A 13,302-nucleotide genomic window follows, 5' to 3' on the forward strand; every position below is an offset into this window, starting at 1 on the left:
GTTTACAGGCAGGCCTGCGTGATTGCCTGAGCTCTGTACAAGTTCACCGAGTGGGGAATAAATGGTAGATGTTATTCTTTAAACTCCTTTGAGTTATACCTTGGCTTCAAAACATTGGGATGAGTATCTTGCTGAACTGGATTTTCTAAGCCTTTATTTTTTTTTTTAACTCAAGTCACTGGATTGCTTGTGGCCCACTTCCCAATCTGAATGACTTTTTCAAGATGGAAGACCAACAAAACTGTTTTCCAGGCTAAAACAAGGGGATCAGCTGTTTTATATGAGACCATTCTAGATGACAAGGGAAAAAATTGCTACAGTTCCCAAAGAGCCAAAACAACCTATCTCCAGAACAGAATTAAAAGTAACAGGTACTGCTTTAGGGCTTCTCAGGTGGCGTTAGTGGTAAATAACTCACCTGCCAATCCAGGAGACCTAAGAGACACAGGTTGGATCCCTGGGTCAGAAAGATGCTCTGGACAATGGAATGGCTACCCACTTCAGTATTCTTGTCTGGAGAATCCCATGAACAGAGGAGCCTGGTGGGCTACAGTCAATAGGGTTGTAGAGTCGGACACGACTGAAGCGACTTAGCATGACACAGCATTGCTTTAACTTACTGGAATTTACCAGGGAATAGTAAATTCTAATTCTTCCACATGGCAGTCTAGAAACAATTTGAAGGAAAATAAAAATTAGAATATAAATACGTTGCCAAGAGGAAGGGGCATGGCTTGGGAGTACACGGCTGAGTTCCATTCCTGGCTCTGAGCTGTCAGAGCCCAACTGTTGCCAAACGTTGTTCTTGGATCCCATACTCCTAGGAATCCTCCTGTTCTAGGTATGAAAAAGGAGACCAGCTTTGCAATGTTCCCCACTGGATCTCTCAGGAACTGTGGGTCTGTGTTTCTAAGCATTTTCAAAACTGATGATGCTATTTTGTCAAACTGTATTGGCAGTTTGTCTTCAGGAAGTTTAGTGATACGGGGGTGGGGAAGAGAGAATGTGTATATTTGGAAGATTCACAAACCCCACAAGCTTCGGAGTGCATTGTGAAGGGAACACATTTCACATGACTTTCCCTGGATTTGCTCTGGGATTTACAAGTGTTGCCTAGGGAACCAGTCCTCTGCCTATTGGTCTCTGGAGTTCAGGGAACCACCATCAGCTATTTATTTCCCTTTGCAGTGGGTTTAGGGAAGTGGATCCGGTTGCAAGACAAATAATTCCATGCTCCTTTCACCTCTCAGCAAACTTCTGTTTGACTGGAAAAAGCATTTCATCTTTAGCTTGATGTTTAAGGCTTAACCCAAACCACAAACTTTTCTCTGGTTTGGAGTCCAAGTTGCACCATTATGTTCCCAGCTGTCCACAGATACTGTTCCCCCACACCCCTTCCCTTTTCTCACTCCCGCAACCTGTCAAGGAACCCGCCCAGGCCATGTTAGACTCAGGAGGCCAAACTGAAGTTGTGTGCCTTTGCCTCCTGTAGCTCTCAAGTGGACACTGCATCTCCTAAAAAGAAGCTTTGCCTGATACTGGAAACCACTCTGTGGTCTGGACAGATGGCTGACTGGAGAGGGGAGGGCAATGGATGAGAATGGCTTATAATTAGCTTTGAGTGGTAGAACAGTCTGGAAAAAATGCTGGCAGTTTCTTACAAAGTTCAACAGACACTTGTCATATGACCCAGCAGTCCCACTCCTAGGAATTTAACCTTGAGAAGCAAGAATGTAGATTCACCCAAAAACCTTGACATGAATGTTTATACTAGCTTTCTTTGAAAGAGCTAAAAAAAACTTGGAAACAACCAGGATGTCATTCAGTATGTGAACAGTTGCTTAGGCAAATTGTGCTATACCCATCCCATGGAATATGACTTAGCCGTAAAAAGGAATGAATGGCTGGTATGTACAGCAACTTGGATGGATCTCAAAGGCATTAGGAGTGAAAGAAGCAAGTCTCAAAGGTTACTGACGGTATGATTCCATTAATAATATTCTCAAAAATCCAGGATGATAGTGATGGAGAAGAGAGCAGAGGTTGCCAGAGGCTTGGAGGAGTGTATGACTATGAAAGGGTTGTTGTTCAGTCGCTAACTTGTGTCCGACTCTTCGTGACCCCGTGGGCTGCAGCACACCAGGATTCCCTGTCCTTTACTATCTCCAAGAATTTGCTCAAACTCATGTCCATCGAGTCGGTGATGCCATTCAACCATCTCATCCTCTGTCGTCCCCTTCTCCTCCTGCCCTCGAACTTTCCCAGCATCAGGGTCTTTTCATATGAGTTGGCTCTTTGCATCAGATGGCCAAAGTACTGGAGCTTCAGCTTTAGGGTAGGTCCTTCCAGTGAATATTCAGGTTGATTTCCTTTAGGATTGACTGGTTTGATCTCCTTGCAGTCCAACGGACTCTCAAGAGTCTTTTCCAACACCACAGTTCAAAAATATAAATTCTTTGGTGCTCAGCCTTCTTTATGATCCAACTCTCACATCCATACATGACTACTGGAAAAACGATTAACTTTGACTATACAGACCTCTCTAGGCAAAGTGATGTTTCTGCTATTTAATATGCTGTCTAGGTTTGTCATAGCTTTCCTTCCAAGGAGCAAGCATCTTTTAATTTCGTGGCTGCAGTCACCATCTGGAGTGATTTTGGAGCCCAAGAAAATAAAATCTGTCACTGTTTCGACTTTTCCCCATCTATTTGCTGGGAAGCAATGGGACTGCATGCCATGATCTTAGTTTTTTGAATGTTGAGTTTTAAGCCAGCTTTTTCACTCTCCTCTTTCAACTTCATCAACAGGCTCTTGAGTTCCTCTTCTCTTTCTGCCATTTGAGTGGTATCATCTGCATATATGAAGTTGTTGATATTTCTCTCAGCAATCTTGATTCAGCTTGTGATTCACCCAGCCTGGCATTTAGCATGATATACTCTGCATAAAAGTTAAATAAGCAGGGTGACAATACACAGGCTTGACATACTCCTTTCCAAATTTTGACCCACTCCATTGTTCCATGTCCAGTTACAACTGTTGCTTCTTGACCTGCACACAAGTTTCTCGGGAGGCAGGTAAGGTGGTCTGGTATTCCCATCTCTTTACCAATTTTCAACAGTTTGTTGTGATACACATAGTCAAAGGCTTTAATGTAGTCAATAAACAGAAGTAGATGTTTTTCTGGAATTCCTTTGCTTTTTCTATGATCCAACGGATGTTGGCAATTTGATCTCTGGTTCCTCTGCCTTTTCTAGATCCAGCTTGACATCTGCAAGTTCTCAGTTCACATAATGTTGAAGCCTAGCTTAGGAAATTTTGAGTATTACTTTGCTAGCATGTGAGATGAATGCAATTATATGGTAGCTTGAACATTATTTGGTATTGCCTTTCTCTGGGATTGGAATGAAACGTGACCTTTTCCAGTCCTGTGGCCACTGCTGAGTTTTCCAAATTTGCTGGCATATTGAGTGCAGCACTTTCACAGCATCATCCTTTAGGATTTCAAATAGCTCAGCTGGAATTCCATCACCTCCACTAGCTTTGTTTGTAGTTACGCTTCCTAAGACCCACTTGATTTCACACTCCAGGATGTCTGGCTCTAGGTGAGTGACCACACCATCTTGGTTATCCAGGTCATAAGATCTTTTTTGTATAGTTCTGCTGTGTATTCTTGCCACCTCTTCTTAATATCTTCTGCTTCTGTTAGGTCCATACCATTTCTGTCCTTTATTGTGCCCATCTTTGCATGACGTGTTCCCTTGGTATCTCTAATTATCTTGAAGAGATCTCTAGTCTTCCCCATTATATTGTCTTCCTCTATTTCTTTGCATTGTTCACTTAGGAAGGCTTTCTTATATCTCCTCGGTATTCTCTGGAACTCGCATTCAGTTGGGTATATATTTCCTTTTCTCCTTTGCCTTTTGCTTCTGTTCTTTTCTCAACTATATGTAAAGTCTCCTCAGACAACCACTTTGCCGCCTTGCATTTCTTTTTCTTCGGGATGGTTTTAGTCACTTGCCTCCTATACAATGTTATGAACTTCCATTCATAGTTCTTCAGGTATTCTGTCTACCAGATCTAATCCCTTGAATCTATTAATCACCCCCACTGTATAATCATAAGGGATTTTATTTAGGTCATACCTGAATGGCCAGTGGTTTTCCATACTTTCTTCAGTTTAAGCCTGAATTTTGCAATAAGGAGCTGATGATCTGAGCCACAGTCAGCTCCCAGTCTTGTTTTTGCTGACTGTATAGAGCTTCTCCATCTTTGGCTGCAAAGAATATAATCAATCTCATTTCATTATTGACCATCTGGTGATATCCATGTATACAGTCATCTCTTGTGTTGTTAGAAGAGGGTGTTTGCTATGACCAGTGTGTTCTCTTGGCAAAACTCTATTAGCCTTTGCCCTGCTTCATTTTTTACTCCAAGGCCAAACTTGCCTGTTACTCCAGGTATCTCTTGACTCCCTACTTTTGCATTCCAGTCCCCTATGATGAAAAGGACATCTTTTTTGGTGTTGGTTCTAGAAGGTCTTGTAGGTCTTCACAGAACCATTTGAATTCAGCTTCTGCAGCATTGTTGATTGGGGCATAGACTGAAGAGTAGCATGAAGGAATTTTTTCTGTATCTGATTATGGTGATGGTCACAGAAATCTCTGTGTTAAAATTCACAGAACAGCACATTGAATGAGAAAAACGATAATCTTTGCCATAGAGTAACTTTGAAAACATAAAGTAAGCTGGGTTTGAATCCAGGCACTGCTCCTTTTTAGCTATTTGACTAAGGGTGAATTATTTAATTTCCTTAAGTCATGGTTTCCTCATTTCAGAATGCAAAGCTCCTCAAACAGCCAATGTGGAGATTACTGAGGGTCATAAGTAGGAAAGGATCAGATACAGAGGAGGCACTCGATAACATTAGCTGCCTTTCCTTCCCTTCTTGGGGGTGGGGCATCTGGTCCTGTGTTGGGGTTCAGAGGTGTTTCATGGGCCTTAATTTCCCTGAGCAACTTGAGTTGAGTTTGAAAAGAGCAAGATAGGACCACTCCAACCATAGTAAATAAAAATTAAAAGAGAAAAACTTTTGCATGGTAAATATCTTTTTTTTTTTAATATATATATATTTCTGGGAGGTATTTTCAGATGAAATGCCAATTTTCAGGTATCTACCCAGGCTTACATAGGTCTTTACAAATGAGTGAAGGAAAAACCACTCACTTCTTAAACCTTTGTGCTTTGTTATTAGAGTCCAGCCTTCCCCATTACAGATGACACCTAATAGTGTGGGCCATGCCAACTGAAGGCAGGGAGGAGAATGCACGTTTGCTCATAATGACTTAGACAGAGCCAGCTGAAGGCCTGGTCCTGCTGCTCTGAAATCTAGAAACCTGGCCCATTGGTGGGGCCTCACACTATTGGTGGTTCTTTGACTCATGCAGTTCTATATTTAAATGTATAAATGTGAGAAACCAGGGTGTTTAATTAAACTTAGACTAAGGAAAGGAACTACAGACTTACAGAAAGTATAAATGTGTGTATGTGTACATTTGTGCGAGTGTGTGTGCATAGCAGTCTGGGTATTTTAAGGGGATACTAGATGGCTAAGGTGTCTGGGACCTCCTCATCCACCAATTTGATGAGTATTGCAGGATGGTTTCTCCCCAGCCAAATTGTCTAGCATGCAGGGAAGGGCGTATGCTTCCCTTTACATGTTTTAAATTCATGCTCCATTCTAACATCTCTGCTCCGACTGGATGCATCTATGCTTAGGACATGTGGGGGAAAATTAGTGTGGGATGGGCTTGAGTGGCAAAACTCTAAAAGGATGCTCTGAATAACCCCAGGAGAATATATCCCTAAGATCTGTTACAGTCTCTTTTATCACTGATCTCAAAGATGAAGGGCCCAACATCTTAGGAAACAATGTGAAGCCTTTATGGTAATTAGGTTATTGTTAAAAACAACTTCACTGCCTCCACCTGTCTCCCCCAAGAGAAGAGTATGTTTCTCAGTCCACCTGACGTTGGGCCACGTGACCTGCTTCGACCAATGGTATGTTATAAGACATGATGTAAGCAGAGTGTTGAAATGCATTTGTGACTACACAGCTCTCCTACATTTCTGCCATCACTGCGAGTATGTGTCCCTTCTGACCCACTGATCCAGGCAGATGAGAGTTACGTGGGGCAGACCCATACTCAACCTGTGGTTTCAGCCTTGATCCTGACTCCCAGCTCAGCCACAGTAATGCTGGTTATCAATGTTTTGAACCATTGAAATTTGGACTGGATTGTCACATTGCATTATTGTGACTCCTACAGCCATATGTCAGCCTAAGTAAAACATAATCCGCTGGGTGGACAGAGGATCTTTATGCCAAACCTCATCCTTTTTATTAGGTAGCCCTTTGCCATGCAACTGGCAGTCAGCCCAGGATGCTTAATTTTCATCTTTCTCCTAAAAATGCAGTGGTCCCACGTCAGCACCCACAGCTTCCCTCTTCCTCACCTACAACTTCTGCATTGTCTGATCTGCCCAGTGATCTCCAGTCTTGCTGTGACAGGATAGTTATGAAGCAAGTTATGAACAATTCTTTTCAGAGGGTCTCTTATACAGATGAACTCAGGGAATTCCTTCAATCAAAATCACACTCTTGCCAACTCCCTCCAGAATGGAACTATAAGCAACAAAATCTCTGCCATCGCAATATTCAACATGTCATTTTCTTTCTCCAGAAATAATTTCAGGCAAACCTAGATTTTAGGAAAGCAATACTTTTCTCAAAGATAGGAGTGGTGTAATTATTTAGATGACAATGAATGACAGAAAGAGACTCATTAAAACTTTCATTATTACCTAAGGTTTCAGGCACTAAAATTATCCTTCTCACAGGCCAAGTTGAGCTCCTTGGCTGCTGGTAAGACATGCAAATAACTGAGACATCTTTATTTTATAAAAATGTCATTTCCAGTCATGTGCCTGGCACACGGTGGACATTCCACAAATGTTCACTGAACTGAATGTACAGCTTGCCTTTTCCAGGAAAAAGGAGCCTCCTGAGCAGCATAAAGAAACCCAAGTATCTTCCTTCCTTCCACGATTCTACCCCAGTGTCCAACCACAGTCACCTCCCATCTCAGTGGTATGTTCAGAAACACTTAGAACCGACCAGAGTTGTGTGGGTTAGTCATGAGTACTAATCACTAAAGAGTTCCAGCTTTCTACCTTCTGAGCACAGGGAAGGCTTGCACTTTCTGGCCCCTGGTAGTTGGATGGGGCAGGGGGTCAAAGAGGTTGTGACCAGAAGTGATGTGTCCTACCCTATACACAAGCAAATAAAAAATGTTAGGTCCTGATACAGTCTATGAAGAAGATAAAATAGACACAGATCAGGTTTTGCCAACTATGACCTGTGGGCCAAATCCAGCCTGCAGTCTCTTTTTGTATGGTCTGTGAGCTAAGAATTCCTTCCTATAATTTTAAATGATTGCAACAAATGAGAAGACTATTTCCTGATGCATGGAAATGATACATGATTCAAATTTCAGTGTCCATCAAGTTTTACTGGAACGCAGCCACACTGTAGGTAATTGTTGTTGTTGCCCAGTCACTAAGTCATGTCTGACTCTTCACGACTCTATGGATGCAGCACACCAAACTTCCCTTCCCACCTCCCGGAGCTTGTTCAAACTCACATCCATTTGAGTCGGTGATGCCATCCAACCATCTCATCTTTTCTGTGTGATATGCCCAAGCTATTTCTCCAAGCTCAGAAGCTGCAGTTCTGGCCTCCACTCTCCCTACTCCAGCCACACTGGCCCCTGGCTAATACCTAAACATGCAAGACCATGCCCTTCCCTCACCACAACCACTGCCCCCTCATTTCCTCCAGAGGTCTACACAAATGAAATCAGAGAAGTCTCCCCCAACCCATCCCTCTGTGTCTGCTCCCTTCTTGATTTTCTTCATGGCCCTCTTCACCCCTGACATGTTCCAGGTTTGCATATTGCCTGCCTCCACCTGCCACACTTGGAATGTAAGTTCCATGAGAGCTGAAACACTGCTTTATTTCCTGCTGTATTCGACATAGTAGATGCTCAATAAATAAACAAATGAACTGTCAAATACTGGAAAGTTCTAAGGAGAGGCAAGGGAGAGCCTTTGGGAATAGAACATCACCACCTGTCAAGACGTTCATGATGCAGGGGGCCCTCAGAGTATCTTTGCTTTATAACATCTTAGTATCTTGGTAGAGACCATTAGAACTAGTGGTAAGGGAGAGAGAAAAAAGGACTTCTCACCATAAAAGCAAGCAAAGAACAAATGTCTCATCTCACCTCATCTCAATCATAGTCCCAACTGTGGATAGTTTCCCACCATCTCTCCTTATCTCAAGTGGTGGGAAAGAGCTAAGCTTAGAAATGTGCCTGGAAACAATGTTACTGTCACTTGTGTCCCTCTTTCTTGAGTATCTCTAGGCCACTGTGGTTACCATAAATGTGCCTGGGAGTTCCAGAGCACCCTACGTTACACTCTACAAGGAAGCACACACGTGTCCAAATACTACATTTTCATTCCACAAACTGTCTTTATAAGCTTGTCCCAAGAGCGGTTCCTTAATCAAATTCACTCAACATGCAGCTTTCATGTGATTTTTTCCAGAGCTTTTAAGGGTCTATACTAAACGTTAATCCACAAGTCCAAGTCAGATTTTTTTTTAAATAAAAAAATAAGTCATACATGGAAGTACTATATTCATGCTGTAAGATACAGGGGTTCTACTGTATCCTGAATAGCAATAACAGGCTCAAGTGATATAAAGGTTTCACCACCAGTTAAAAGTGACTGACTAGGAGAGAAGACCTCTGTATATAGAAGCATGTAATTCAATACATTTACCTATATGGTCATAAATGAAGAAGAAATTAATGGAAAACATCTCAAATGTCCTTTGTGCCAAGGACTATGCCTGAAAGAAAACCGGACATGAGCTCACTGGGCCATCTGACTAGCAGCAAAGTCAAGGAACTTCCTTGCGTATGACCTACTGAGGGCAGTGAGGGCCAGTATGCTTCCTGGAGTTAAATATGGAAGGTGAACCTCAGTCTTTGTTATTCAATTACCTCTAGAGATAATTTCAGGGGAAGACAAGTGACACAAGGTTATAAATTTGCGAGCCACGTGGCTTCTCATGGAAGTTAGAGGTGTCCTACATTCCTGTGGATCTTGGACTTGTTCCAGTCTTAGGCAGAGTCTGAATGACTCCACCACTCCACAATATTCTCCTGCCAGTGAGGTTATGAAAGAGGGGGCTGGAAGGTAGCATAGGGGAGAAGGAAACCAATTTTGTCAGAAAAGAGTTAGCCAAACCTACCAGGACCCGGAATGAACCCTTTGTCACTTCTATTGGTATGTCTGCCTCCGTGACTTTGAAAAGATTTATGGCAGATGGCTTCCCTTAGTGACTTAAGGGGGTGCCAAGATTCCTGGTGGCAAGAAATGCTTATCAAATATACTAGAAATAGTACTGGTCAGAAGATCGATGCAAATGACCGGACACTGAGGTTACAGATATTTATTAATCAAAAGCCCACAGAGTGTACACTACTGTACCCAAGGTTATCATATACAGATATGAGACCAGGTGGATAGAGGGTCCTAGAGTTGTGCACTGCATGCCCTATGCAACTGTATGTGACTACCACAACATATATAAAAGCTGGAGAAAACAGACATAGGAATAAATCCCATATCTAGATGGTTACTCTGATTATACTAGTGAGTGAGAAAGAGGGATTGGGTTAATCTTATTTCTAGAAGAAAACATACTCTGCTCAGATTGAAAAACTTACCAGCTAAACAGTAGATTTGAGTTGAGACTTTCCAACAGATTTTTCTCAGTTCACAAATTCCAGGCACTACTGACCCCAAACAGCTAAGTCCAAGCGGCAAGACTAATGAAATCAGGAGGCCTCATACTCAAATGGCAGGGAGCAGAACTGTCAGGGATACTGGCAGCCGTTTGCAGTTACTGCAGGGAAAGGAATATTCACAGACTTGTATAACTGTACTACAGGCTCTGCTAGTCTAAGCTGAAAAAACAGCAGAATGTTCAAGACTAGAAAGTGAAGACTGGGTGAAGGGCAACCTTTCAGAAAAAGAGGCAGTCAGAAGAGAGGAAGGTTAGAGATCACACTCATGGACCGGCCACCAAGGAAGACCCTGGACACATCTTATAATAAATGAAACAGTTTTATCTCAACAAGCACAAAGTACATTCATATTCCAGTGTCCAAACCATTACCACCCTGAATATGCTTTCATGGTAAATTTTGATTTAAACAAGAACATTAAGAAACATATTTCTTCTTGGATTTTTCTCTTAAGAGAAAATTATGGAGGAAAAGAAAAAGTATAATAACCAGTACAATGTACCTCCTGAGCCTTCACCAACCACTTACATCTGTGCCCAAACTTCTGTGTAACTGTATGCACGTCTTTTCTTCACATCAGAAAGATTTAATTGAGCTAGGTGTTGGGTGGATCTAAGCTCACTATACAGAGCTTCCCTTTTTGAAGGCAATCTGGATATATATGAAAAAAAATTGCTAATGGTATCACTAAGCATGTAACACTGCATGTTCCCTGGGTAAAGACGTATTTTCTATCACATTCAAATTCAACTGCTTTCCTCCAGTGCCCTATTAAATAAACTGTTTAATACAATAAATAAAACTGCTGGCAGTAAATCTGAAACTTTTTTTGGCCATGTCACATGGCTTGTGGGATCTTAGTTCCCTGACCAGGGATTGAACTTGGGCCCTTGGCAGTAACAACACTGAGTCCTAACCACTGGACCACCAGGGAAGTCCCTGAAACATTTAAAACCTCACTATGCCCAGGACAACTGAAGAATTCTTTGTGTCTTTGCTGTTTAAAAGAGCTGAACAACCTAAAGAATATGACTTCTTTCCAACTGTTCATTCTCCTCTTATATTGCAAGGCAACTGAAGTTTCAAAGTAAAATGAAAATATTTTAAAACCCCATGTGGGGCTGGGAGGTGGGTAGGAACCTCCATAAACCAAACTTACCTAAAGGATTCCTGAGTTTTGTGGACTTAAAAACAGCTGAACAGCCTGAAAAGCCTTACGTCCTTCAAACAAGTCTCATTTTATCTCCTGTCTCTGAGGCTCAAAATGGGATTCCAGTTTACCTGCAATCTGCCACTGAGATCCCAACTCCAGGCTGGTGGCACTGAAGTGGAGCTGAACGACTGTGATCCCTCTCGTGTCCATTTGGAATTTGGAAAGTTGGAAAGGTGTTGCTTGCTGGGCAAGGTGGCTCTCTACCTCTAACACAGAGGTCAATCTTCCCAGAAATACGGTGTGTCTTTCTCTACTGTATGTACATCTGTGCTTTATATATAAGAGTAAGACATTTTCACCTCCAAGGACAATTTTCCCCTGTTGGGGGCGATATCACCCTTACTGAAAACGCACGTCCTAACAACAGCTACAGAAACTCAAGTCCATGGTGATTGTTCACGGCCAGAGATTCTTAAATCAATAATGATTTAGCACCACTTGGGTCAAATCAATTATATCGTAACCATTTTCAAAATCAAAAGCTGAGAACAATATAAACTGTGAAATGCATAAAACTGGGTGAAATCATGCTCAGTTAGTCACCTCCCAGTTAATTTTTTTGTATTACTCTCAATTCATTGGGTTCTATTTGATGCCTACTGATAGAATCCAATATTTGATTATGACTGAGTTTTACACACATTTCAAAAAGCAAAGGACCAAAACGACTTCCACAAAAAGATTTTTTTACGTGGTAGAAAGGGTAATTTGGAGTCTGCAGAAAGCATGGCAATTTTTTATTTACAGAAGAAATTAACTAACTAAACTAAAAAAAAGGAACGTTTGCTGTTCACAGATGACCTGAAAATAAGCAGCCCATAAAGTTATCTGTGTCATAAAAACAAATCAATGCTTCCTTAGAAAAATCACTGTGGTACAGTAGAAATTAACGCAACATTGTAAATAACTATACTCCAATAAAAAAAATTACTGTGCCATCTGCACATACAGTTGATGGAAAACTTTCCTATCTGAAAAGATTCCATAATGACCATTCATGTCCTATTACATTTCCAAAAGCCTCCTACCCTAAGCATTTTAAAAAACTCACGGCAAGAATCTGAATAAGCTTAAGAAACAGAATACTCATTAACAAGTACAGGACATATCCTACCCACTATTAGTAGTGTTCTGCATTTTTCTATTATCTCAAAAACAATGGGGGCAAAGAAAGCATCCTCTGTATAAGCCAACTTAAACATTTGCATCACATGAAAAATTGAGCTCACCTACCTTCACTGGTCCACGTTCGTAACTGGAGCCCTGCACCAACTGCAGAGAAGACATCATGAAAATATTCACCACTGCCCACTGTCTGTACATTCTGAATATTCTGTATTCAGTATCCACTGATTACCAAGCAGTTGACATCAGGCAGCTAGAGCAAACTGGTTCAAAAGGCATTCTCCAGAAGGAAAGTTCGAAACCCCAAGAGTTCACAGGGAAAAACAAGTAATCAGTTGTGATCAAAATCAATTAGTCAAGGTGCGTTTCTGTGCAATCTTATGGAAGGGGGAGAGAGATGAAAAAAATTGTAAATGTTCTCATGCTCCAAAAATAATCAGGAAGTGGACATGTCTTCTACTTGAAATGAGAAAGCACTCTAAATCCATTTCATGTCCAGCAAATTTAAAAAATAAAAAATCTTTCTACCCTATGCCCAGGTTCAAGTTGTTTTATAAGGAGGTGGTGCAGCCACCAGTGTTTGCAGCTACAGAAGGCTGGGACCCAATTGTGGATTCAAACTTTTTTCACAACCCTCATGGAAGCTTGCAGGAGCATGTGTCTTAAATCTGACACAGATTTTGGCAGAAAAGGCAGGGAAGTCTTGGCCGTAATCCTGTCGTGTCCCTACCAATAGCGGGGCAGTTTTGAAAACTGACTGAAACGCTCAGAACTGCTGTTACTTTAATGCAGATAACCTGTAACATGAAACCAACCCCAGCACAGTCATGGAAACTGCACTGCTCAGAAAGAGACCTCAGATGCTCACACACCTGTATCAGTGAGACACACAGAAAGTAATCAAATATGCTTTAAAAAACACACAGGCACAGCGATGACAAAATAGGCACACATCTGTGGAAAGGTAAACATATACAAAAATGTTTTTAACAGAAGATTAGTAATTTAGGTTGAAATGAAGACCAC

At 41.6% G+C, this 13,302-nt stretch overlaps 1 protein-coding gene across 1 annotated transcript in view; it reads right to left on the minus strand.

Moving 5' to 3' along the window:
- VEGFD (vascular endothelial growth factor D) overlaps nt 1-13,185 on the minus strand; it is a 40,245-nt gene extending 27,060 nt beyond the window's left edge. Inside the window, exon 1 of the mRNA XM_055438174.2 lies at nt 12,385-13,185. Coding sequence (XP_055294149.1) covers nt 12,385-12,474 — 90 coding nt within the window. The 5' untranslated portion in view covers nt 12,475-13,185. The remainder of the gene's footprint in view (nt 1-12,384) is intronic.
- Nucleotides 13,186-13,302: the final 117 nt, after the last annotated feature.

This window comes from Moschus berezovskii, chromosome X, assembly GCF_049115385.1.
Source record: "Moschus berezovskii isolate FMDL1 chromosome X, NW_MosBer_1.0, whole genome shotgun sequence".
Classification (NCBI taxonomy): Eukaryota; Metazoa; Chordata; class Mammalia; order Artiodactyla; family Moschidae; genus Moschus; species Moschus berezovskii.